This window comes from Tachysurus fulvidraco, chromosome 10, assembly GCF_022655615.1.
Source record: "Tachysurus fulvidraco isolate hzauxx_2018 chromosome 10, HZAU_PFXX_2.0, whole genome shotgun sequence".
NCBI classification, from domain to species: Eukaryota; Metazoa; Chordata; class Actinopteri; order Siluriformes; family Bagridae; genus Tachysurus; species Tachysurus fulvidraco.
In genome coordinates this window covers 5,122,724-5,150,591 of record NC_062527.1, presented here as the reverse complement: position 1 = coordinate 5,150,591, position 27,868 = coordinate 5,122,724, and the positions used below count along the sequence as shown (strand labels likewise).

Sequence of the window (27,868 nt, the reverse complement as noted above, 5' to 3'; positions counted from 1 at the left end):
AAAAGAAACCCTCGTCTCAAACAATAGCAAAAATGTTCAGTCTTTTATTTAAAAACTATAAACAGTCACCCAGTAAAGTAAGCCAACCTAGAACAGACTGTTAGGTATATGTATATATAATCACACACCCTACTGACACGGCAGAAATGGTGAAAGGGGGGGGGGGACACCCCGCTCGGATGCTAACACAACAGGCAGTTTATAAATGTTACACAACACACTCGAAGGGAGGACAGTCTGGGAAGCAGGGAGCCGGAATGTGGCATGGTATTAAGAATGAAAAAATAGTACAATAAAATTCCACACTATATTAAGATAGAAAAAAGGGGAGGGGGAGGAAAAAAATATGCACAGAAAGCAAATAACAGGAGAAAACCTGTATAAAATGCCATGTATTTAAACCAATTTACAAATACAAAAAGAACTCGGTACAGGCAGAGAGTCTGTACAGTGACGCTTATAGTGGATACGTGGAGGAGGGAAATACCTTCAATATTTGTGGGGGGGTTTTTTGTTGTATTTTTTTTTTGCTCTTCTACAAAATAACAAGATATATTATTCCATACTCTTTCAGCCAGCAAAATGAGTTCTACAAGTTATAATAGTACAAAAACCAGAGGTGGGGAAAGAGAAAGAAAAATAAAATAATAAATCACAGTTCCACAAAAAAAAAAAAAAAGTTCCCCATCCCCCTCCCTAAACTTTACAGCATCAGTACCTTTGTAGAATATTTACAAGTTCTTAAGTACATTCATCCACTGCTGAGTATAGAATCACATCTCGTACAAGTCACCAGGGAACCCCCAAAAAAAAATAATAATCTGAACCTACCAAGATAATGCTTCTGACACTCCACAGATTGAGCTCTCCAGTGGCTGCAGCGGCATGAAAGGAGTTTTTTTTTTTAGCTTTATATTTATTCACAAATATTTACAAGTTTTTTTTTCTCATTTAATATTGGTATTTATTTCAATAATAAATAAGTGAAAATATAATCGGCTCAAGTAAGAAAACCAAAGCTATCAACTTCTAAAGAAAAGGAAAACAAAACACAACATCCATCTAGCCACACCTCTGCTGCCCCTGCTCCACCCCTGCATCTACTGAGTCCGCCCATTTCCTCCCACCCAGTCCAAAAAAATAACACCCCCTCCCCAATCCGACACCACCACCCCAGTCCACTACCAGCGATTCGCTCAGGACCGAGGAAAAATGTGCTCGTTTGGTTGAGAGTGGAGAGGCAGCTTTGTTTGGGCTAGGAGAAGAGAGGATTGGAGAGGAGGAGAAGAGATGGTGGCTTGTTTGGAAAAGTGTTGCGTGTGCGCTGGTTTCTGTGTGGCTGGTGGAAGACCCGTGGCAGGTTTTTTTTGTTTGTTTGTTTCGTTGTTTTTGTTTTTTTTTTGTAAATAAGGTGAAGATGATGATGCACAAATCCCAACGCACAGAGAACGGAATGGAGGGAGAAAACGATGAACGGGGAGGAGAGAGGCATTGCCGATGGCGGCATCTCGCGCACCAGTACGAGGACAAAAGATCCGTTTCCTGTTCAAATGTTTTTTGGGTTCAGCTGGGCTCAAGCCTGCAGTGTGTGCGTGAGTTCATAAAGGCATTTCGCGAGCGTGGTGGAGACCTCCATATTGCTGAGCGCCAGCACCGAGAGGTGATTCTCATGCCGTCTCACCAATCTACACACACACACACAAACATACAACACAAAGTTAGGCATGCCGGATTCAGGACATTGCAAATAGTTTTAAGAAGAAGAAGAAAAAAAAAACTTGTGAACTACAATCCACAATTACCACAGATTTATACGCAGTTACGGGAGTCTGTACTTAGCTGAAAATCAATCAAACTTCACATAAGTAAGAGGTAAATCATAATTGATGATCATGTATTTAGCCTTTTTTTTTTTTTTTTGGATTCTTCTCCCCAGATCCGGTCCATCAGCGAGATCTCATGTGAGCCATCCAGCAAACATGTGATTCATTCCTTGATGCGTGAAGGCAGCCGACCGAAAATATTTTGAACTCACAGGGCAGCACATGACACTCGTAAAAAGCATTTTCTACCCTCTTCTGCACACATGGGCTAACAGACTCACATAATTGGCTAGTCTCACTCTGATTAATGGGAAAGACAGAGAGAGACAGACAGAGACAGAACACACCTCCTTCCCAGAGAGCACAGCCGGTTTCAATTCCCGGCTTAACGCAAGCTATTCTTTACTGAAGCGAGGATGTTCACTTACTTTTGTCCACAGTCTGAATACTTGGCAATGTTCTTTAACGTTAAGGCAGCAGTTAGTCTAATGTGTTTGGTCAGTGGTCCCTCTTTATCATCCTGAGAAAAGAGAACATGAGGATGGCTGATTGAAGTTCTAAACATTTGACCTTTTGACCAAAAACTGAATTATTAGTTACATGATTGTAAAAACTTCTCTACAGTTAAAGAGATGATCTGTGTTGTGTTACTCACGGTGAAGTCCCTGAACACCAGGTTGCGGGAGCCCCGGCGCAGGGCCATGAGAGCCGCACTCGGGTGATTCACTATAGCTTTCTGCGGTCTCGGAGGAGCCGAGCTGCCGTCTGCCGGTGGGGGAGACCTTAAAATAAAAGAAGAAAAGAAAAAAAGACAATAATCAAAACCTATTTTAGAAATAGACAAAAAGTGTAATGTGGATTATGGTCTTACATCTGTACAGTTTAAAGATGGCTGGTTATTACACATTTTAATAATAAGAAAAATAAAAATAATTAAAAAACACTCCATCATTCATGTGTAGCTTTACTTGATGGAAGAAAATCCCACATGATGCAGGAGTAAGAGAAAAGTAGAGGTCAAAATAAATAAATAAATAAATAAATAAATAAATAAATAGCATCCCGGAATCTACTGTAGTAAATAATATGAACATTACATTCGTTTAGTTTATGTATTCTGTTTAACAAATAGACATGGTCAAAGTTTTAGGACAACTGTTTAACTACATAAAAAAGAAGAAGAAAGCTGCAATTGTACAAGAATAAGATCAAAATTACAGACAAAACCTATTGAGTAAAAAATGTCAACTCCTGATATGAGAAAAGATGCTTAAAAAGCAAAAAGAAAATAAATTAAAAAAAAATTCACACACAAGAACCTGCATTTATTTAGCTACAAGGATTTGAAGGAAACCATGAAAATGACCACCGCCTTCCATTTCTCCTACAACAAAGTTATCAATGGTTACGTAAGAGCCGGAACTCCAGCATGCTCAGTAGATCAACGCAGGGGCGGTTCTAGGATTTCATCTTTAGGGGTTTAGCCCTCAGTGAGAATTTAAAACAAGAAGAGTTTTATATTATATATATTATATATTATATGACAACTCTGGTAATAAGAATAGTGACATTTCACTGCTTTTGGTTTCCGTCTTTGCGTCTTTCCGCCAATTAACGTTATAGATAAACGCCTCCAGCTCTGACTGCGCGTGCACGCTGCGCGTACCTGTGACTTTCCGTTCTAATAAAGCAGACAGCTGAAGACGCACTTTTGAAAGACTACAACACACGCGTGTAAAAGCAAAGTAAAAAAAAAAAAATAAAAAATTCGCTCTTGGATCAAGCTGATAAATAATTTTCTTTCCTATCGACGACATGTCCTGCATTTTAACTTAATTTTTTATTGTTTATTTATGAAAATAAAAATAATCCTTATAGGTTCTAGACCTTTTTTTAGGGTGGCTTCAGCCCCGCTGTGTGTGATCTCAGCCACCCTAAAAAAGGTCTACAACCGCCCCTGGATCAACAGAGCATTGATGTGTTGTAAGGCAAAAGTTTATCGTACGAGTTTATACAACATAATGCAGAAGAGAAGTCTTTAAAATGACCTCTAAATCCTCATGGTCACAATGGTGAGGAAAGTCTAAGGGAAAGTGTCCGCTTCTGAGAGTAACCAGACTCGTATGCCCCTTTTCCACCGAGGCAGTTTGATTCGCTGGTTCGCAGTGCTGGTTCGGAGCCAGAGCCTAATGTAGAACCAGTTCTTTCTTTTTCGACAACCAAAGCAATTCCTCTGAACCAGGAAAAGTGGTTCTTAAGTAGCACCAAAACGTTGCTGGTCTAGACTTAAGAACCGCTAACGTCAGGGGTTGGGGGCGGGGCTACTGTTAGCGCCTTTGATAATGTACCTTAAGTATACCAATGTTTAATACACTTTTACTTTTCCACAATATGATCAATTATCAGCACACATGATAGGAAAAAAGTTATCCTTAGCATGTAGCTACCTACTGTGTTAATGATAAAATAATGCTATGTACTTTCCGTTATTCTCGATTGCAACCTTAGTTTATAAATATGACATCAAGCTGCACGTTCACTTTGGATTCGCTACGTTTGGATGCCAATGTAGGTTTGCAAAGCCATGAGCATTAACAGTAAAGCGACAGCCAACATTGTTGATGTGTTTGTTGCTGCTGCGCTAATGTTCGCTAGGAAAGATGAGACGTATACAGTGACGTAACACTTGGTCCCGTAACACTTGGCTCTCTAGCCCATGGAAAGGCAAACCGGTTCTTAGAACTTTCACCGGTGGAACCATCTTTAAACCAGCAGCAGCTCTGAACCAGCAACCGGTTCTTTCTGGTGGAAAGGGGGCATAAGGGAAAGTCCTCTTCTGAGAGGAACCAGAGTGAAAACGAACCCAACCCGTTGTCTTCTGTGTCCAACACCAAGTAGTGAGATTATAAAATCAGTCTTCAAGTCAATAATGCTTAATGTCTAGTCACTGCTTCGATTCAGTGTCTAATTCTAGGTTTTGCACAGTATAAAAAAAAACATACAGATGTATGGCAGCTCAACACCAGAGCAATGACTTAAGGCAAGGGTTACTCACTTGGAAGTGTTGGAATTGCTGCCTTGCGTTTCCTCCAGCTTGAGTCCAGCGAGTAGAGCTTCCCTAGAGCAGTGCTTGTCCTGTGGAAGACACACCGCTTATAAGCACTTTCTTCATTCCCAGGTCAATGTGTGTTATCCAGAAAGCAAGTGTATGGATGTTTTATGAACTATGATATGATATGACATCAATGTTCAGTAATCGATGTCTGACCTGTAGATGTGTAATGAAAGAGAGTCTCTGGCGTGAAAAGGGTTCACAGCCTTCCCACTTGCACTGGCCGGGGTAAGCCTCTTTATTGCCGTGTTGTGTGGCCGCATGGTAGAAAACCTGCGACGGCGTCTCAAACCACCTAAAAAAAAAGGCAGTGAGATGATGCATACTTTCTAAATAAACCTACATTTTTCCAGGTGTTTAAAATCTAGATCTGGACTCAGTCCATTCTATAACGAGTTAAGGAGCAAAGCGCAGCTGCTGCTAACGGCTGGCACGATTTGTTTTGCAGCAGACCTTGACGTTGCTAAGAGAGCAGAGGGATTTTACACAGTCTGCTGTGCATCAACACACTTCAGGAGATTTGAAGGGTATTCATGGCAGCCACCAATTGTGTCACCAAAATGTCTTTATGACTATCTAAAACCCAGTGAAACATTTCCTGTTAAAATTGGTCAATACATGAAACTAGAGCTTCCATGAGTGCCTTTACACTACAGATGATGTGCAAAACCTTTTTTTTTATGCCTATAATGGAATCTTTACATCATGTCCAATTATTCCATTACCTGGAATTATTTCTTTTAGTCCTTTTATAAAAAGAAGAGATTCATGCAAACAGAACTACTACAGATTTGCACAGAACTAAATCCCAGAGACACAGTAATAATTACAACCAGTGACCACCATTAAACCATTCTGTGATCTCTTTTGCCCATCCTGAAAGAGACTACAGAAATTCCCCACTGAAGATGAAGTAACCAAAAAAACAAACCAGTGGCTCAAGAGATGTGAACACGTATCTGTCCGTACCTTTTACAGGCCTGCCAAAGACATTTGAAGTTCTGTCCAGGTTTGCGTGTCTGTTCTGGAGGGAGCACCGCGGCCTGGAGAGCATCACCTGGAGGAACTGAACTCTGACTGACTCCTTGTGCAGTCTGAACCACTGGGGGTGGAGACTGTGCAGACACAGGATGCTACAGACAGAAAACCGAGGACTCGGATTAAAACGAATGCTACCATTTATATTTTAAGCATGTTACAGTACAGCATTTACCTTCCACCTTTTTCAAAGCTCAGTGGAAACATTCTGACTTGCAAAACCCAACCACTATCAAATAGGTTCTAGATAATCAGAAGAAAAACATGCAGAGGTTCACAAATAAACTGTTGGGTAACTAAATTTGGAAAAAAATTAATGAATTATTTATTATAGATGCTAGATTTGATCTATTCTTTAAGCCAGAAACAAAGGACTTTATTCATAAAAAGTGTAAAAAAAAAAAAAAAAAAAAAAAAAGCATTTGCACAAGACTATTAAAAAATTTGTCAACCTCAACCTAATGGATTTGATTACAGCACTCGGAATATACGGTTTAGTTTAAATATTTTGGCAGATCATTTAGCAGACGCTCTTATCCGTTTTTTTATAGAAGTGCTTTGGAGAGTCCATCAAAACATCCTTGTGCTACTTCACTAGGTCAGGGACTAAGAATAACCACTGAGGGCATCATTATTAATGTTCTTCCATTGTTGGTATTAACTAAAGATAAATAAAGAAACAGTGAGCCAACAGAATCCCATTAATGAATCTCATCATTCAATTATGGCAAAACAATGGGTGCCGTATAAACAAAAGATGGTCTGTCTGAGCAGAACCGTAATTTAGTTCATTCATTCATTTTCTACCGCTTATCCGAACTTCTCGGGTCACGGGGAGCCTGTGCCTATCTCAGGTGTCGCCGGGCATCAAGGCAGGATACACTCCTGGACGGAGTGCCAACCCATCGCAGGGCGCACACACACACACACACACACACACTCATACACTACGGACAATTTTTCCAGAGATACCATGCATGTCTTTGGACCGGGGGAGGAAACCGGAAACCCCTCGAGGCACGGGGAGAACATGCAAACTCCACACACACAAGGCGGAGGCAGGAATCGAACCCCCAACCCTGGAGGAGTGAGGCAAATGTGCCAATTTCGTAATTTAGTTATTAGATAAAAGTATTCCAGAAAATTCATTAACAATGAGCTCACTGAAGAGAGCACTCAGAAAATAAAAGAACCAAACTGTACCCTTTCCTTGTCATTGCCTTTTTGGATCTTTTACCCACAAAGGTTCAAATGGTTTACCTCTGCTGTACCTCCAATTATGTGCCTCAAAGCCGCATACATACTAAAAGGCACAAAAGCTGGGGCCAGCCTCTGTCTGATCACCTGATTGTTCTAATGCTGATTAACATAGATGCAAATGTTTAACACTTTACAGTTTCCCTCCATGGTTGGCAAGTTGCCTGTACTTTCATTAAAGTAAAGTAAGCGCATCTTTGCATTCAAATGTAAAATCTAGTCATGGTATCACCAATGCACAAGGCAGATCCCCAGTGATTTAGGTAAAGACTAAACCTGCTTAGTGAATGTTGATGGCACATTTATCATTTTTGGGTAATAAATGCTGTCAGTTGTCTAAAAGTACTAGCAGGTTTAACACACACCTCCTTAGGCTAAGGTCATTGTTAGCCTTTCATATGGCAGTTTAAAAGACAAAAGGTTTGTTTATTCTAAAATAAATTATTTATGAACAATAATTTCCATTAGGCAATATTATCACTATTTTGAGAGGTTTTTACTAGACCTGAGCTCATGTCACTTTAACCCAAATGGTCTTTATGCCAGACAATGTGAGCACGTGCTGCAAACATTTTATTTATTTTTTGTCCAAACCAAGTCCAGTAAATCGTGTGTTAAATGTGTACATATAAAGAACCCACCTACAATGTTGATGTACAAAATATGAAGTATATTTTATACGATATACACACCACCATCTTTAAAGGCGGTGTGCACGATGTTTAAAAGCCAAAGTTGACATTTGAAATAACCTTTAAAAAAAAAACACGCTCCTAACCCAAATGGGCGTCACCCCTGTTTTGATAGCGCCACCCAAGACATACATACGCAACCCAGGCAACTATTATGGCGGAACCTGCTGGGGCAGCTGACCGAGGGTATATTTATCATCAATAAATGAACTCAATGAGTAATACTATGGTAATAAAGGTCAAATGTGTTTTTATAGTACCGTGTTGTACTGTGAAAGGTTTTCACACAGAAGACGACGTTAAACACCTAGAACCCGAGGCAGAGGTAACGGCAGGTATCCGCCATGTCAATCTTTCGATCGCTTTTGGCTAACGTCAGACATGCGCACTGAACACTCTCTCCGCCGCATATTGAGAAGACACGCCCCTCCCTGCGCATTGGCTACATGTTTTTGTTAGTCGGCCCGACTCAGTTTTCCGAGGCATTCGATTCTGAAGCACCCCAACTTTAATAGGAACACTATCGCAACTATCAAAAATCAGCCAAACATGGGACATTAGGGCAACATGGGGAGCAAGTGAAGAGCTTCAGTAAATGTTCGCATCTAATACTATAATGAGGTGAACTTTGACTCAATTGTTAAAATCCAGTCTGGTGCACAAAAAAAATCCAATGACCAGAAGTTCTGCAAACTGACAAAGACCAGGTTAAATCCAATAACCACTCTTTTCATGTGGCATTTGGACACTTTAAACCACAAGATAAATGAACAGCATACGTCCATTAGTAAAACTGGACAGATGATGACTGGAAAAACATCTCCTGGTCTTTCTACCCTCTGTGAATCTGTAGGATTCTATGTAATGCCCTGCTGCCACATGATTGGTTAATTAGATAGTTACAAGTATTAACAGTTGATACAAATTTTCTTAAAGAAGCTGGTAAGTACATGTAATAATTTTAACATTATAGCGTTAAACATTTTCAGATACAAATAAAATTAAGATCAACATCAATCTTCGTATAAAGAGTTTCAACTATGATACTTATGGTTTGGTTATTTTAACTTAGGCACAGAAACTCTTTAGCTGTATTGTTTTTACGATGGTCCACTATAATAATTCTGGCCACAAAAGGTTAAAAAGCCTCTGGATTAAACTGACTTGGAGACATTTTTAAAGTTAATATGTTCTTAACTTTGCAGTCACAGAAATGTAGCCACTTACAAAAAAAAAGCTATTACTATAAGATAAAGATTATTTCCTGTGAATGGTGTCCGTATTAAGGTAAAGATTGTACATTTTAAAACTCTAGGCAAAAAGTTCAAATGGACTGAGGACTGTAGAAGTCTTACCCGAGTGGTAGATTCAGGAAGCGTAGCAGGCACACTGGGCCTCTGCTGCACTACATTTTCTATTGCTACTTTTGCTACTGTGCTTGGGTCTACACCTGCTGGGACAGCTACCATTGTAGCACTGTTGCCAGCATTGTTGGGGTCGCTGATGGTGACTATCCTCACTCCAACTTTGTTGGGAATTCCTGAAGCATTCCGCTCCCCATCTTCTGCTGGTCTCTTTAAGTTCCTGCTCTCAGATGTGCCATTTGTGGCCAGGTCTGTTCCAGGGTGATTCTGTGTGGTAAGTGTGGCTGCAGGTAGTGGAGGAGAGATGTGGTTGTGAGGTGGGTGCTGTTGCCTCAGGCCTGTTGTGTCCAGGCTCTGTGCTAAGGGGCCATTGGAAATCTCAGCACTATGACTGGAGCTTTTTGGCCCATTGGCCAGGCGTTCCAGCTGCTCTGCTTTGGCAGTGCCCTGCTGGGGTGTGAGAGAGTCAGTAAAAGTCTCATGTACTTTCTGAGGAAGCAGCACCTCCCCATTGCCCATATGCTTGGAAGCTTTATGATTTGGAATGTTTTTGCTTGGATGGGTACCAGTTGTGGCGTCCCCTCTATCAAAGTCACATACCCCATTTACTAGGGGCTTTCTGGATTCGGAGGGTGGGCCTCCTGATGTCTGTTTGGCCGTGCCATCGTTGCCCTGTACAGTGGGCCCGTTGAGCGCCTGTGTGCCCTGCAGAGACTCTGGCTGGCTGTTCCCTGAGTGGTACGGAGGTAGACTTGAGTCAAACTTCCTACCGTTGAGCAGCTTGGCCCCAGGACCATCAACCTCCATAGGCTGCCCATTGCTGGCTTTGGTGGAGACTTCAGTTACCAAGGAGTTTTCCATCACCTCAATCTTTCTCTCATGGATATGAAGTCCTGTAGCATCCTTGGCTTCCTCCTCCTTTTGGCAGATGATTTTGTCACCTCGAAAAGGTGGAACAGGTGTTGTGCAGGTAGATACTGGAGGTGGTGTGGGTGGGGTCAGTTGGAAACCAAGTGTGGGGGGTGATGTGTTAATGGTCAGACCAGTCTGTGAAACCAGTGAAGACGGTGTCCCCTGGCTGCTAACGGCAGCATTGGGAAAACTAGAGTTTGGCACTACCGTAAAGGTGACCTGGTTACTCGGTGTGGCCTGTAAGATGGTGGCAGGGTTGGAGGTGGAAAGGATCTGCCCAGGTATGATTGAGATGGGCACAGTCTGTACAGCACCTGCACCTTGCATCAGCTGTACATTCAGCTGGGGTGTTTGTGGAGTTCCCTGGCTACTATTCGTTACCTGGTAAACTACCTGTGGGCTTGGTGCCCTGGTGCTGGAAGGAGGAGGGACTTGTGGTGCTGGGAGAATAAGCTTTCCTCCTGGTGTTGTAGGCCCATGCTTTGGAAGCAGCAGCTGTTTGATCAAGCTAGATTCTGTGGAGGTAGTCTGGGCAGGGGCCATGGGTGGGGCCATAGGAGGTGCCGGCAGAGGGGGCGGTGGTGGTGGCGGTGGAGATGTGTGGATCTGTAACTGCTGCTGTCGCTTAACACACAGCATCTGGCTGACAGTGGGAGGAGGGCCCTGGACAGGATTTGAGGATGGAGACTGCATCTGTGGGTTAGGGCAAGAGCTGAGCTGGCCAGGTGAAGAGGCTGGTTGAGGAGAGGTGGCAGGTTGCCCTGAAAGTTGGATAGTCTGGGCATTTTGCATGGTTGAAGGGTTGGCCAGAACAATGTGGTGAATGGCTGGGGCAAAGGCAGGATTTGGCTGTGGATTAGGGCTTACAATAACTAAGCTCTGTTGTTGCTGCTGTTGGTGGTGTGGCTGGTGGTGTAGCGGATGCTGGATATGTGGCTGTGCCTGTGGGGCAGGTTTTGGGGCAATGTTCTGGAAAGTCACACGTGGTCCTGGGGCACTCTGCACACCTGCTACAGTAAACACCTGCCCTTCTGCCATCAATGGCGTACAAGGGGTGCTTGAAAACTGAGGAGGGTTGGCCAGTACCACAGTATCCTGTGAAGAGGCAACTTGTTGGCTCTGTGGGGTTGGAAGCCGCTGTTGCTCCAAGGGTGGGCATGCTGCCTGTACTCTTCCTGTGAGTATATGTCCCTGTGGTAGTGCCTTCGGTATCAGTGTTACAGGAGCATGTGGAAGTAAAGTCTGGGGTACGGAAACTGCAGGGGTAATATTATGGTTGGAGGCAAAAGGGGCAGTGGGTGCTGTGGGGATGGAGCTCTGGATCATGGCTGTCTTTAGGATGTCGTTAGGCCGTGGAAGCATTGGTGTAGCTGATGGGGAGGAAGGTGTTGGAGCGTGTACGGTTGGGTGCGCTGGGAGCCGTGGAGTTGCATGAGCCGGCACTGGAGCATTGGGAGCATGAGGATGTGGAACTCCGTGCATGTTGAAGGCAACCGGTGGTGCTGCCTGGTTGGCAGTAAGGCTTGGTGCTGGTGCCCGGACAAACTGCCCTCCCACACCAGGCGGCAACGCTAGCAAACATCAGTAGAGACAAGACGTCATTAAAAGAAATCACTCAACATAGACCAAAATGTAGCAAGTAGACCAGCAGCCTACCTGATTGGGGGTGATGTAGAGACTCTAAGGAGGCTTCATGTTTGGGCCCTGGTACAGGGCAGGACTGTTGCTGCTGCTGGTAATACAGTTGGACGGGGAGAGGAATTGGCCTCTTCCTCACACCAACTACATGGATCTGAGCTTGGGAGTTCACCTTAGACTCGTCCACACGTTTTATGGTATGATTAGGAAATACTGTCCTGTAAAAACAAAGGAATTCAAGCATCATAATCATTTAACTGAATATACCTTTGAATATTTTCACTGTTACAAGCATAAATGATAAGATAAAGCCACATGCACTCACCTTAAGCATTTGTAAAAGCCACTGGTTGAGAGAACACCGCCACGTGACAACTTGCTGCAGGTTGCCAGGTAGTCGGAGTATATCTCAGAGCGAGAAATAGAGCCCTCTGCATGCACCTCAAAATGGGCATTCAGCCTGGTATGGAGAGAGAGAGAAAGATGTAATACAAAACCAGGTGGTAGCAAACGGTCAATTTTTAAAGTGTGTTCTAACTGATACTAGATTGACTTTTGTGTAATTCCCCATACATAACAAAATCACCAGTTTTCCCTTTAATCCGTCACTCATCTTTTTAGATACTTACAAAGCCCTGATATTTGACTACTCTGGAAAAATTTAGGATGGATTAATATACTACATGAATTTATATACTGGATTGGTTAGCCATCAGATACAAGCACGTCAAAACTAGTTATGTCCACCCTTTTGCTCCTTCCCTGTCGTGATCGGGTCAGGATAGATCAACACTGAACTTAAACTGCTTTGTTATTCATCTGACTGTGTAACACGAACCATTTTAACTAGCTTCTTTTCCATACTCATATCAAACATGTAATATATTCTTAAGCTGCAACTTTTACATAGGCTAGTTTATTAATTGTAAAAAGGGAAAGGAAAAAAAAAAAAAAAAAAAAAGAGAGAGATTTACCACTGAGCAGCAAACTTTTCTCCATCTATCTCTACAATGCCAGGTGGTGGGTTAGTCTGTACAGGAACTCTCGTCACTATGAAAACAGAGGTCATAAAAAATTAAATTTAGAACAACAGTGACACTGTTCAGGCTTACATGTGAGCAAGATGTCCATTGTTTGTCATGTTATAATTCAAATGCACAGTCTAAAGCAGAGATTTGAGTGGATTGGCAATGTTTTGTGTGAACATTAGAGGGCAGTGCTGAGCCATGGCATATGTGGCCACAAGATGTGTGCGCGTGTAATAATTTATATATATATATATATATATATATATATATATATATATATATATATAGTGTGTTTAGATATATAATATATATATATATATATATATATATATATATATATATATATATATATATATATATATTACACATACACACACACAAAAGGCTTATTATTACTGCCAATTACTTTGCACATGCAAGATGCACATGCTGCGAAGCATGACCTTGGTGCACAATCTAATTACTGAGAAGAGAATAATAACCAATATGCCTTGTTCATGCTTAAATCTCTATGTAATTTCATGTAAATCACGTTCATGTAAGGAACAGGATCTCTTACCTGCCACAGGTGCACCTTGAACCGGAGGAGGTACGTTCTCTACGAGCTGCGGCCGTACCTCTGCCACCTGGCTGTTAGTGGTCTGGTGCTCGATCAGTTTAATAGCTGTCAGAGCTTCAGGTCCAAATGTGTGCAGATCAACAGATACTAGACGCACCAGCAGATCTTTTCAAATAAAAAAAATTATAAAAATAAGTGACTTAGTGGATTAAACTTTGGATTTGATTGACACATTGTTGATTGACACACGATATCATTAAATCTCAGACAGCAAAGGAAATATAACAAGTATCACAATTTACTGTTACTGCTCTGCATGCCTTTGGTTTCAGTAGCAACACAAGATCCTTAAGCCTGAAGTAAGCTATTTCAAAATGTGCAGCAGATGTACCAAAAGAGAATAAATCAAGGTTTCTGGGGAAGAATAAGCTTTTTAGGTGCATACCTATGCTCCTGTCCACAGAGGCGATTTTGGAGCAGGTTATCTCTCCAAGTTCTGTCAACTGATATAGCACCTCCAGGGAAGAGATAACAAGCATAATGTCTGGCAGGGTAAGCAGGGTGATCACCTCCCTGTAGGACTCCTGGTCCACATACTCGCAGATCAGTACGCCATTATCCTCCGCCTTGCTTAAGTTGGCCATGATCTCCATGGCTACCAAAAAAAAAAAAAAAAAAGGAAAACATTGTTTTAACACACAGAGAGAGAGAGAGAGAGAGAGAGAGAGAGAGAGAGAGAGAGAGAGAGAGAGAGAGAGAGAGAGAGAGAATGAGAGCATGGCTCTGCTTTCACCTATGACAGCATAACTAACAAAATTTGGGGTGGATATCAGTAGCTAAAATAGATTACAAGCTACAATATATGAAAATGGAAAGGATCTTGAAATTTTATTACACCCTCTCAATTAGCTGGCCCTGACGAGTCTGTATTAGGTGTTTCCACACACAAATTCCAGCTTGTAGCCAACAGGTGTTTTTCTGCACTTTATTCGTTTTAAACACCATTATAATGACCGTGCGTAAAGAAGACAGAGGCTTCTGCTCGCCTTTGGTGTGTGCATTTCCTCTACAGATCTGAGTCTTTTATCTTCTGCTCCATTTTAGCCGGCGAACGAATAGCGGCTCGAGTTTGAAAGGCACAGCTATTTCTCAAAACTCTGATGTAATTGTATGTAATAATTCTAACCTCCGTTTCAGATTTTTGAGCCGCACTTCATCTACAAACGATTCCTTTCAAGAATTTTGAGAAAAGTAGATGAGTGGCTCATGAGCAACATGAGTACGAAAAATTGTGCAGTCACATACATTTCTAATGCTTTCATCTATTTTTGTTGTAATGGGGGAAAAAATAATAAAAAAAAAAAACTCAGCTTTTTTTTTTGTTGTTTTGAGTGAAAGGCAATTTTCACTGTTGCCTTTGGTCTTACCTCTCATTTTTAAAAAACGGTCCCTTGACATCAGACATTTTGTAATTGTGTGGAACATTAAGTGTGTTGTTCGAAAGTCCACTGGATCCAGCTGAAGCTGTGAAGGGGGGAAAAAAGCATATTTAACTTAAGTACAGAGCTTACTCTAATAAACACTTGCTTAATTCATGAGATTGAAAAATATGCACATGAATATGTTTCTCAATTTAAAAAAAAAAAAAAGGTATGTGACCTCGCTTGCTACGTTGGCCAGAGTGTCGAGGCCCAGCTGCCTTAGAGAAAAGAATGTGCAGTGCGCACAGAGGAGGAGGAAGCGCAGACATGTGCGGTTCACTGCCAGCTGTTTGACGTTGGACTCCTCGAAGGATAGGTTCCTCAGGATGATGGCTACTTGCAGTACACGCTGACCCTCTACATCAGAGATGCCCATATTCCTCACAGGGTGAAATAGCACAGCTTTTACAACTCTCTGCTCTGTACCATCTAAAAGAAATAAAAGACAACAAGAGCCCTTTTTGATTTAAACCAGTTTCCTCAGACTGGGATAAACCCGACCCAGAGCTCTTACTCTGTCCTTGTCAAAGACACGTTATCTCTATACTGATATTCAACTAAGTTTGTACTATAAATTATCCATCATTTAGTTTGATTTTAAAAGTAGTTTAAATGTTTGTGCAAGTCAAAACAAACGAACATCTAAACTATAATCTGCACCTATCCAGTGCAAAGTGAGTGCATGACAGCTCATTTGCATGTAGCCACGCCCACATAACTCCATATAAGGTAAATCAGACAAATAGCTGGGAGCACGAAATGAATGATCAGGGTAAAGGCTGTAAAACAGAAGTGGAAATTATTTTGACTCACTTCCATAGAAATTTATATTTCTTACAACAACAACAATAATAACACAAGCATTAAAAGCTTTTAGCAGTTGAGGTTCAGTCTCGACCTCTGTGTATACAGCAACACTTCTTTTGTCATAACTAAACAATGGGTTTTACTTTTCTTAATTTATGGGTGTATTGGGTACCCATCTTTGTGTATTATTTAATATTAATATAAAAGAAAAGTAAATATTAAAAAACTACACAAACTGTTCTGTACAGTACTTCTTGTGTAAATTTAAACACCCACACGACAGGATACAAAAGGTGTTTGTGAATTTACAGGACTTTCTTGAACACCACATTTCTTGTGTTAACACTCGTAGCGATTTATGAATAAACCCGTTCTAAACTAAAGTCCTTGACTCATTCATAAAAATGGAAACCATGACAGAGGGCATTAGTGAAGGAAGCAAGGAACAGAATTTACATGTTCGGTTCTTGTGTAGCACAATAAATGTTCTGAAGCAAATTTCCAAATTTCCATACTTTTCCATGTCTGTAAATTCCATCCTGTTCCAGACCTTTACCTCATGAAGTAAAGAAGCACTTAAGATTAAAAAAAGATGTTGAAACGATTGCCTCAGGTTCTCTTGCTGGATAGATTGTATTACACTAACCGTAATTACACAAATAAGTAAAAAAAAACCTACACAAAGCTATCCATCAAGATGTTGGGGGCTATGGTTGTTCACTGTGCCTTAAATAAGCCATGAAACAAGTGAAACCTCGCCTACAATCACACCATTGCCACAACAAAGAAAACAAATGAATGAGTGTGTGTATGTCCACCCACCTTGTGGTGTGCAGCTCTTGTCAGAGATGAGATCTTTTACTTCATTGTCTTCAACGATATCTTTCCAAAACTATGAACACAATGAGCACAAATACCGTTTATTTGTTCAGTTCAAATAAACTGGAGGTTAAACAGGTTATTATATATACTCTATATATATATATATATTTCAGTCACCTTGGCAAAGTCTCGGGATGTTTTCTCCCTCCAGTCGATGCCAAATACAGCGGAAAAGCTACCTAATGCTGAGAGAACAGAAAAAAAAAATAATTTTGCCATGCACTGAACTAGAGATCAAATATTAATTAAAAGTAGCTGAAAAGAGGAAGTGCAACAAGTAAATTATAGTTCATAAGTAATTAGTAATCAGTTCATAAGCGAGCGAAGGTAAGGCGAAGAGATCGTACAGTCATCGAAGACTCCTGCGTGTGCAAGCAGCAGTGTGACGAGTTTGGGCTCCTTCTCCAGCTGCATGGTGTGCTTGCTCTCGTTGGACATCAGCGTACACACATTGATGGCAAAGTCCACCTCGTTAGGAAGTCCCGAAAGCAGGGACAGCACCAATTTGTTGTAGTCGCATGGAGGGACAAAATCCGTCGACAGCCCGTAGCTTTGGCGGAGATAGTCTGTCGATCAAAAACACAAAGACAAACATGCTTGAGCAACAAATAGACTAATGACTTGGATTAAATTTTAATTACTGACCTATAGATAATTTCCATCAGATAATGAGTCAGAATATTATCAATTATAAAATAATATGTGAAATCACAAGGTGAAACAATACCATTTATTGGAATTGACCAAGGTTGATTCGTGAATCAGTGAATCAACTCTTTTTGACTTGATGACTAAACACACATTTATGTAACATGCACTACATACACAAGTGTGTGTGTGTGTGTGTACATACTGTGGAAGGCTTTACTACTCAGTTAACACTGCATAATGCACATGCTTAGCAGCATAATTTATGTTTTGAAGTGAGAAACCACTTTTCTTGTAGACTAATCATTTATTCAGGACTGTGTGTCATTTTCAACTGATCAAGCACAGTTTTTTTTTTTTTTTGCAGAGATGTTTTCTGGCAGGAATGATCGATAAAGAGGACCACACAAAGTCTGATAATGTAGGACAGAGAATTTAATAAGCAAAGCTTCAGGCTGGTACAGAAGCTTCTACCGTTTCTCACAGTCCCACAAAGGAATGCTCGAGTTACTCACATGACAGTGCAGTCTAACATAAACAGAGCTCATACTTTAGAGTTGGTCGTACTGCCTTCTCGACATTCTCTGTCATTTCCGTTAAATGTGTCCAGTCAGAATGAAGTAATTATTATTAGCAAATTTTGTCAAATAGATGTTTGCAGCTTTATACTTAATCCTAAGCCTTAGACTTAATTACTAATCATTAAGCATATGCCTTATGTACATACGGCAAAAAGAAACGGACAAAAAGAAACGGACCTCGGTATAACACCGACTCAAAGGAAGCTGCATCGGTTGAACATGTTGAACATCAAAGCCCCCGTTCACACTGCAGGTAAAAGTGGCCTAAATCCGATTTTTTTGGGGTCAAGTGACCAGGTCAGACTTCTTCAGGAGTAGTGTGAACACTCAAATAGTAGTGTGAACACTCAAATCTGGCCCAGATCTGATTTTTTATCAGTTGACACTTCCATATTCTATATCAGTTGACACTTCAATATGTGGTCCTGAATCAGACCTAAGGCGCATTTGATGCGACTTTTACATCAATCTACATCGACATTTGTCACAATTATGTGCTGGCGAAGACTTTCTTTTTTTTTTTTTTTTTTTTGCTTAACACACACGTTACCAGTTGTGTCACGTTTTCGCCGGCGCAAAAAAAAAAAAGTTATCGCCTTTTTTTGCGCCGGCATAAACCTGTGACAAACGCGACTGGTTAAGAGTGTTATATAAAGTGGTTACGTGAACCAGCTCATAATGTTTGCATTGAATACATCACATTATAGCAGTACATATGTTTGCTTGCACCAGATGACAATACTTCCTCCATAACCTCGCCAACTTTTTAGCGCAACGGCGTGCTGCGTGTGATGTCATTGTTATTGTTCGTTTGCGCATGCGGGTCAGTTCGAAACAGCAAACTGTTCACACTGGTATCTGATATAGGCCACATTTTAAAAGGTAATGTGAACAGCCAAACAAAAAAATCAGATCAGAGAAAAATATCCGAATTGATCATTAAGACTTGCAGTGTGAACATGGCCAAAGTGTTATATTATTGCTGAAACAAGGACAAGACTAAGCTAACGTTCACAAACTACTTAAGAATGAATGTTTTCATTAAGTTTCAACAAGTTAAGTTAACAAGCGAGCAGTTTGCTTCGAGAGCTGCTAACTGGCCAAACTTAAACAAAAACATTTCACGGGATGTTAGGGTTGGGCGATAAAATGATAACGATATGTATCGCGATAGACACGTGATCGATATAAATAAATGTGTTCGATAAAACGTTCAATATTTTTTAGACCTTTTTTGCGGAATAATGTAATTTTTATTACCGTTATTTTAAAAGGTAGGGTCCCCCATGTTTGAGAAATGCTTCAGAAAACGGAACGAAAGTCGGAACAAAAAACTAAACAAAAATCAAAACAATCGTGTAGCCAATGACCAGTAAGGGGCGTGTCTTGTCAATATGGGCGGAGACAGTGTTCAGTGCGCATGTGTGACATTAGCAGAAAGCGGTTTCAACATTGACATAGAGGATAAAAACAAAGAAAGAAAGCGAAGAAAGGTTTACGATAAGGTAAGAAGTAGGACGTGTTAATATAGGATCAGCTTTCCAGCGCTGGAGAGAACTGAAGGAGCAGGAAGTTGGCCACATATTCACGGATTGGAGTTTCCCCGAGTCAATAACTCCTGAGCTAAACGCTGTTACTACACAAATAACACCTCGTTTCTATCGTAGTAATGTAGAGAGGCAGCTACAACCACGAGTTATTGACTCAGGGAAACTCCAACCTGTGAACATGCGGCCAAATGAGGGCTGCAGCGAGCGAGGAAATTGTAAATAAAAGATAGTCAGATCGCCGGTATTGCAGTTTTTTGGATAAGTCTGACCGTAGTCAGACCAATGTTGTCTGCAAATTATGCAATAGCATAAAATAGCATTGCACTAAATTCTCAGGTTCCTCTATGTTTATATTTAACACTTTGCACTATTTTTTTATTACACTTTATTAAGCATTTCTTACTTTTTTTTTCTTTTCATTTTGCACCTTAAATGTTAAGAGATAATTAAGTGTACATTGTGACTTTAGACTTGTTTACATTTTAATTATGTGTGTTTTCCTGGTTGTTGACATTTCTGTCTAAATAACTGAGGGGATTATGATAAGAGGAAGGTTTAGTTTAAAATAAAAAATGTTTGAATGTAATATATTTTTCTTCTGGTCCTGATTTTAAATAGGTCATAAAAAATATCGATATCGACCGATATGAAACACTGATATCGTGATACAATTTTCAGCCATATCGCCCAGCCCTACGGGATGTCTCGTTACATTAAACGCATCACGTACATATGATGCACCGACACGTTAAAATGACTGAATTTTAACATTTGTTGAACGTGAACGAGTCATTGTGAAGTACAACTTAGGCAGTGTATAGGGAAGGACCCACTCCAGACTGTGGGGTCATGTGAAGATCATCATGAGCACATTTCAATCACTAATGAATGACAGATTACACGTTTTACCAGTTTAAAGTCTCTCTCCCTCTCAGCTTGTTAGTTTTTCAAGAAACTAACTTAAAAAGCAGCATAACTATAATAAAAGAGCTGATATTCTGGTATGCTTAAGTGACTGCTCACCAACCCCACCCCTTCCCCCCTCGTATTTTCGTTAATAATTTCAGAAATCATTACATTTAAAAGTTTCTATTGCATTTTTTTTTTCAAATTCTGGTTATAAAATAAGAAGGATAAATGTCTAATAATCCCCCCCCCCCCAAAAAAAAACTGTTAGGCAATAAAAAGGTTGAACCCTAAAGAGCTAACACTAGAGACTCCTTCCGTAAATGTGAATAATTTAATTTATTACTAATGTAAAATAAAAAATGGTCATCGTCACCACCACATGAATGATTACATGATACAACAAATTTCGTTGTTAGTGTTCGTTAACACTATTCATGTTACAGCCTGATCCACCACACAGGTTTATCTGGAACTCGCCGATTAATATCACTTTAAAAGTGTTACAGAAGTGCGGACTATCACGCTCTTAATCTGAAACATCCGAAGCCATCAAACTTCAATGGGTTTTCTTTTCAAGCTGCTGCTCATGCAGTTTTGTGCCACATGTGGCCAGTAGAGAGACTCGAAATCTACAAAATAATCCTGGAAAAACTGCATGCTGTATTCATTCAGGGTCAAGAGAGTTTCTTTGGAACCGCAGCGATCACTACACTCAGCTGAAGACTTTTTTTTTTTTTTTTTTGGTAAACCAAAAGTTCTCTCATTATGAGTTTTTCCAGAAAGTTCAGAAAAATCAGTAAAGATAACAGTAACTAAGGAGGTCAGCTCCTAGCAGGAGTGTGAAAGATCTGCACACCGACCTCATGATTGGCACCGTCAGAATAGACGAACGGACAGAAATAACGTTGTTGGACATAAGAGGAGAAATGTTTAGTCAGGTACCTGATACAGTGTGTTGCTGATAGTTGTAGGAGCAAGGGATTGCACCGATCGGAAGCAACGGTTTGGGATTTCCAGGTTGCACCTCGTCGTCATCTTCTCCAAAGTGATGGACCTTCTCATACTTCTCTAAATAGCTGAAAGAGAGGAGAAAACATCATTCATAGGTAAAACACAAAACTGTTACCCAAGTGCATGTGCTTTGTTGTGTATTGCAGCATTCACCTTAGAGGCACAAGTATAGTTAGGGAAGGGAGGAAGAGAGAGAGAGAGAACACGATATTCTCAGCCAGTCATTCAGGAGTCCCTGAGCCCAGCTGTTAATGCAGACTATTACCCTCATCAAGCCTTGTGTTTGAACACATCCCTACGTGAACGGGAAAGGATGAAGTGTTCCTTTAGGATCTAAATGGGAAGCGAGGCTTGCGCATTTGCATCTAGAACTTTTTTTGACATGATCAGCAAATGGTGCAAACGTGTGGTTTATTTGGAGTGCACTTCTCAGCAGCACCTGCCAGCACCGCTAGACTGTTCAGGGAGATTCGTACAAACGATTAATCGCTCAAAAAACAACACCATTGCTCACATTCATGCGCCGTTCCTCCCAACCCCGACACACTCCCCCCCCCAATAACATGCTTCGTCTGCTCTCTGGGGTACGGTCCTTATGCACATGTGCCGTTTCAACTCCAACACAGCTTCCTTTCATAGCAAAAGTTTTAGTCACATGAGGTTTAGGGTTTAGGCTCCACCTGATCTGAATTCTTTACCTCATTTGACTCTGGCAACAGTGCTCCGTGTTAAGAGCAACCAGACCGCCGAAGGAATTCCTGAAGAGTAGCACAAGTGTATATTACATCACTCTCATCATCATAACAGAGTTCAGGCTCGGGTCACACCATTCTGTCTGCTAATGAACGCTTAACACTTCATGTTAACAACACACTCAGTATTCATTTACACATGGTTTGCAGCAGAAAATCAGTCAAGAAAAGGGCGAATGTTTCTTTCAAAGACGACACGCACGAGTCTGTTCCATCAATGAGAGTCATGCAAATTTGAAATCAGTAGTAGGGGAATAGTACACCCACTAACGTACAAAATAACACTGTGTGTGACTCACCGAGGCAGTCTCCTGAACGAGGTTTCCCCTCATATGTTCAGCTATGGTAATCCCTCATACACTGACTGAACACTGCACCTCACACACACACACACACACACGTATCACCAACAACAAATCAGATTTAAATCTCTCTCCTGCTCTCTCCACACACACACATTCAAAATTCGATCCATACGCCAGCTCTCTAAAAATCCAGTCTGTTGCTTTTTCTTCACAAGATGAAAAACCTTTTTCCTGAAGCAGCAGAAACTCCTAAACAGTGTCTCCTCCAAACTAACGCGCAGGCATGTCACGTACTCATGGCCTAGTGAAAGCAGCGTATGCAAATCATCTAATTCCTGCAACACTCCGTTTGTTTTGTTAAGCAACGTACCTGATATAATTCAAGCTCCTCGGATGTTTTCGTTCCATCACAAAGCCCAAGCCTTCCATTGGGTTGAAATGACTCTTGTTGATCTGATTTCCTCTCGGAACATGATGCGGTTATTAGACACATCCCATCTTTCAAATCAACTTACAAATCACTTAAATCAACAGTAAACACAGCTCACACACCACCCTCTACTGGAATCAGGTGGCATGGCCACGGTGTGGCTTTTGCCTTTTACTAAAACTAAAGCATGTGATACTGATGAGCACTTAGGAATTAAGATTGTCTTCTGAAAACACAGTAAAATTCACCAAATATAAATTTTCCATGCAGTTCATTTGTGCCAGATGCAGGTTCACGGGGTTAATCCCAAAGCCCTCCGAGTTGAGGTCAGCTATTGAACGAGGCAGATAGAAAGCCCTATACTCCAAATTAAAGCCAGCAACATGTGGATCCACTATAAGAACCTGCTTACACTAACACAGACAGTTACTGGGTTATAACCCTGATCCTTAACCAAGCCCACTTTTAAAAATATACCAGAAGACAAAATACAAATTCACAAAAAAATAAAAAAATAAAGCCCACATGCATCTCATATTAGATGAACCACAAAAACAAAGATGGGGGAAAAAGAACTACAGCATAAAACAGTGTGACTTTGTCATTAATATGCATCAATACATGAAAAACAATGAATACAACAAAAGCAGAAGCAATGCAGCTTTAAGACCAACTAGCATCACAAAACGTAACCAAAATGCTCGGGAAAAATACACTGAAAATCAAATCACGGTCATGTATCCGTAATACAATTCTCTCCTAAAAGACTGCACAGAGTTATTGCGCAGACCGAGGAGAAAGCAACACGCTTCACACAGACTAATAAAGCAGAGGCTCATTTCTAAAGAATTACTTCATAAAAAAAAGCAAATAAAAAAAATATTAATGTTGTCTTCCTCTACTGTTCAGCACCCTTCATCCTCGTAACAGGTGGATAACTTCAGAATCTCGGCAACATACACACAGTATACACACCCCTATGCTCAATTATTAGACACAGAGTGATTGGCCACAGAGTGTTTGTTTTTTTTATTTTAGCATGAATGATGTGCACTTGCTTCATTATAGCAGCCTGGAGTTTGTCCATGGGTCTCGTTTTAATTCTCAGCATGCACAAGATGTTTCCTGATTTCTATTATTTACTCTGATCTATATTCCGATAAATTCTTGGGTTTAAATTGAAAACAAGTCGAAAGCACATCGGTGTTCTCTGGTTTAGGTCTGACCCGATTAAACATACACAACAGCAGAGCAATCACTTAGGCACATTAGAATAAGTAGAGGATAAGATGAAACATCTTTTTCCTTTGTGTTGATTTTATTGTAAGCGATCGCATTCTCTTTCCATCGTTTTTTCAAGACACGTCAGTGAAAGAGTCACACGAGCACAGGGCAGAGACACTGCATGTTGTGTACTGAAGGGTAATTATACTACACTCTAAGCTACCACATGGCAGGTGCAGCCAAACCTCCCTGCACCGCCGACACACTTTCAACCCGGCAAGTCTCACCTCGTCTGAAACACACTCGACTGAAGTGTGTTCTGCAGCAAGAACACACTGACAATTGCAAGAAGCCAGTGAAGCATGTTTCTGTTTTTATTCTAATAACACTACAGGAGCCAAACTAGTCCACAAAACACGCGAGACAAAACGTGTGTAACATGTTGCATGGAGTCAACAGGTGAAGCTGCAGAACCGAAATGTTAACCGTCAGTCCTACTATTCATGCAGTTTAGGTAAAATATCCACTTTTGCTAAATAATGCAGCAAAGTCAACAATCCCAACACGGACGACATGACAGCTCAGAAGTTAAACGAAGCTTGGCTTAAGTAACCGTGGTGGACTCGTGTAGTGTAATTGTATTGTTACAGAAGTGTTGTGGTGCTACAGTAATTTAGGTATAAAGTGGCTTCCTGTGTAGTATAAATGTTATGCTGTGTAGTGTAAATACATTGTAGTCCAAGTAGAGTGTTATGCAGTCTATGTTGTCTAATTGTCTATGTTGTGTAGTCCAAGTACACTGTAGTGTAGTGGAAATACAGTGTAGTCTATGTAGTGTAGTCCCCGTACACTGTTGTGTTGTGTAGTGTAGTCCCCATACACTGTTGTGTAAATACAGTGTAGTCCAAGTAGCATGTCATGCAGTCTATGTTGTGTAGTCCAAGTACACTGTTGTGTATTGTAAATACAGTGTAGTCTATGTAAATGATGTGTAGTCCAAGTACACATTTGAGTCTAAGCACACTGGTGTGTCGTGTAAATACAATGTAGTCTATGTAAAGTGTTGTGTAGTCCAAGTACACTGTTGTGTAAATACAGTATAGTCTATGTAGTGGTGTGTAGTACATGTACACTGTTGTGTAGTCGAGTCTAAGCACACTGGTGTGTCGTGTAAATACAGTGTAGTCTATGTAAAGTGTTGTGTAGTCCAAGTACACTGTTGTGCAAATACAGTGTAGTCTATGTAAAGTGCTGTGTAGTCCAAGTTCACTGTTGTGTAATGTTGTGTAAATACAGTGTAGTCTATGTAAAACATCTTTTTCCTTTGTGTTGATTTTATTGTAAGCGATCGCATTCTCTTTCCATCATTCCATGTAGTGATACAGTGGTGTGTAAACAGTGTAGTGTATGTAAAGTGTAGTGTAAGTAAAATGTAGTAACACAGTGTAGTCTAAATAAAGTCTAGTGTATGTAAAGTGTAGTGTAAATACATTTTAGTGTAAATGCAGTGTAGGGTAGATACATTGTAGTGTAGAGTGTAATGTAGAGAAAACACAGTGTAAACATAGCAGAGTGTATGTAAAGTGTAGTGTAGTTACACTGTAGTGTAAACACAGTGTAGTGTAGATACAGTATAAGTGTAAACAGTGCAGTGTAGATACATTGTAGTGTAGAGTGTAATGTAGAGAAAACACAGTGTAAACACAGCGTAGTGTATGTAAAGTGTAGTGTAGATACACTGTAGTGTAAACACAGTGTAGTGTAGATACAGTATAGAGTAAACAGTGCAGTGTAGATACATTGTAGTGTAGAGTGTAATGTAGAGAAAACACAGTGTAAACACAGCGTAGTGTATGTAAAGTGTAGTGTAGATACACTGTAGTGTAAACACAGTGTAGTGTAGATACAGTGTAGAGTGAATAAAGTGTAGTCTATGTATGTAGTGTAGATACTTTGTAGTATAAATACAGTGTACTGTGTGTAGTGTAGATACAGTTTAGTGTGTGGTGTGTAGATACACTGTAGTGTGTGTAGATACACTGTAGTGTGTGTAGATACACTGTAGTGTGTGTAGATACACTGTAGTGTGTGTAGATACACTGTAGTGTAGTATAAATACAGTGTAAATACAGCGTAATGTAAATACAGTGTAAATACTGTGTAAAGTAGTATAAATTCAGTATAAATTCATTGTAGATACAGTGTAGCGCGTGTCCCCGAGCAGAAAGAGCGCGTTGACGCCGGTAAAGAAGCTGAAACATGTAAACACAAGCCGCGTGTGTGCTGCATGAGGGGAAACTTACCGCAGGTAATACTGCTTCAGAACAAAAGCAGCGTTCGAGCAACTCCTGGGAAAATTAAACTCTTCTGCAAGTTCCGACCACTGGTTTTTATCCGAGACCTGAGAATTAAAAAAAGGAAAAAAAAACACATATTTGTTTATTTATTTATTTAATGTAAGAAATCCGTGCAGAACAATGGTTTTAAAATAAGTTTCTCGCTCTGAATGTTTGGGCGACTTTGTGTGTGTTTGCTCTGTAGCCGGTTACCAGTCAGTCTGAATCAGGTAGCTTTGCTAACCCCTTGTTAGCACTCCGGCTAACGCTACATTTATTACCCCGTATAAAAACCCTCTCGAGTCCTTAAGTGTTACACAAAGCTACCGGTTCCCGAGTAGACCGAGTGCGGTCCGTCTGAGCCACAGACGCGGTTATATTTCGCTAGTTTATTTACAGTATTCCATCAGCAGGCCTGTATGAGGCCTAGATTTCAGCCCTTAGCCACGAAGCCCCAGTATGGCGAATTTCTCCAACTTCCTCGATATCAGAGCGCGCAGAAACGCGCCGTTAAAACCCGGTGATTGACGAAACTCGAGGGTAAAAACGTGCCCGCTCGATTCGAGCCGCTCTTCACACTCACACTCTCACTCACACACTCACACACACACTCGCGTCCGGACTCTCGCTCGATTCATCGCTTCTCTCTTATCACACACACACACACACACAGAGAAGCCTTTACTAGCACACTGCCGGCCCAAAGCGAGGCCACGATCGCCTGAAACTACACAAAAGTGGACGCTTTTTCACGGAGCTCGGTTTGTCTCACGTGCGCACGGAGTGTGCGTGAAAACACGGCTGGTTTTTGTTGCTTTCTGGACGCAACACTCACCTTAGCGAAGCCGCCTAGAGAGACGACTCTGGCATACAGAGCGCTCAGGTCCAGCTCCTTTCCCCCGACCACCGGGACCTTTTTAAACGGTGATCTGAGAACAAAAACAAACAGTTTCCTGAACACATAGTTTTGTTTTTTTCTTTTAAAAACGTTAACACCAGCGATTTAAAGTTAAATTCGGACGTATTTTTAGTTCTTACCCTCTGCTTTGGTGAAATTGCCGCAGCTCGTCCAGGAAAGCTAGTCCTTTCCTTCGCTGCTCGGGTACGTTTTTCCCCGTCGAATTTGCCATCATGTCGATCCGCACAATGAGCCCGAAGCGCGCTGTGTGGCCGCCTAAGACACCGGGAAACCCATCATCATACTCCGGCGGCGCTCGGTCTCTCGCCACGCTCAGTGTTTTACAAAAGTTAAAGAAATGGCAGATGGAGAGAAGAGCGCCAGCTCGCTAATAAGGTCTGTTACACATACACACACTCACACACACACACACACAAAACACACACACAAACGGCTACCGAAAAAAAACGACTCCGATCCCAAGTTCACCCAAACAATCAGATCTAACGGCGCTCTAAAACCGTCATGGTCCAAAACACGATCGATTTCAAACGGCCGCGTTCGGGTTTGGAGTGGATCTGACAGTGTGTGTGCGAATCGCTCGCTCGCTCGCTCACACACACACGCGCGC

The 27,868-nt window shown here is 41.0% G+C and overlaps 1 protein-coding gene and 1 long non-coding RNA gene across 2 annotated transcripts; both read right to left on the bottom strand.

The window, feature by feature from the left end:
• Positions 1–28: 28 nt before the first annotated feature.
• Positions 29–27,848, bottom strand: arid2 (AT rich interactive domain 2 (ARID, RFX-like)). Its single transcript, XM_027163885.2, has 21 exons — positions 27,378–27,848; positions 27,175–27,268; positions 26,307–26,404; positions 21,224–21,357; positions 16,941–17,159; positions 16,711–16,778; positions 16,534–16,603; positions 15,083–15,333; positions 14,851–14,947; positions 13,869–14,078; positions 13,424–13,588; positions 12,811–12,886; positions 12,162–12,296; positions 11,855–12,054; positions 9,278–11,769; positions 5,905–6,068; positions 5,092–5,230; positions 4,879–4,958; positions 2,479–2,605; positions 2,252–2,343; positions 29–1,685 (listed from the first exon to the last, which is right to left on the bottom strand). The coding sequence occupies exons 1-21, from the start codon at positions 27,470–27,472 to the stop codon at positions 1,574–1,576; spliced, it is 5,118 nt and encodes a 1,705-aa protein (XP_027019686.2). The 5' UTR covers positions 27,473–27,848; the 3' UTR covers positions 29–1,573.
• Positions 21,375–26,035, bottom strand: LOC125145699. The gene is made up of 3 exons (XR_007144149.1): positions 22,720–26,035; positions 22,344–22,415; positions 21,375–22,050 (listed from the first exon to the last, which is right to left on the bottom strand). It is a non-coding gene; the product is annotated as an uncharacterized LOC125145699 (long non-coding RNA).
• Positions 27,849–27,868: the final 20 nt, after the last annotated feature.

Excerpts from the sequence above, each read along its gene's own strand:
- arid2 (XM_027163885.2), bottom strand. The coding sequence starts at position 27,472 with ATGATGGCAAATTCGACGGGGAAAAACGTACCCGAGCAGCGAAGGAAA. Across the intron at positions 16,779-16,940 it reads CGCAGGAGTCTTCGATGACT|CATTAGGTAGCTTTTCCGCT; the intron begins GTACGATCTCTT and ends CTGTTCTCTCAG. Across the intron at positions 2,344-2,478 it reads TGGTGTTCAGGGACTTCACC|GATGATAAAGAGGGACCACT; the intron begins GTGAGTAACACA and ends CTCTTTTCTCAG.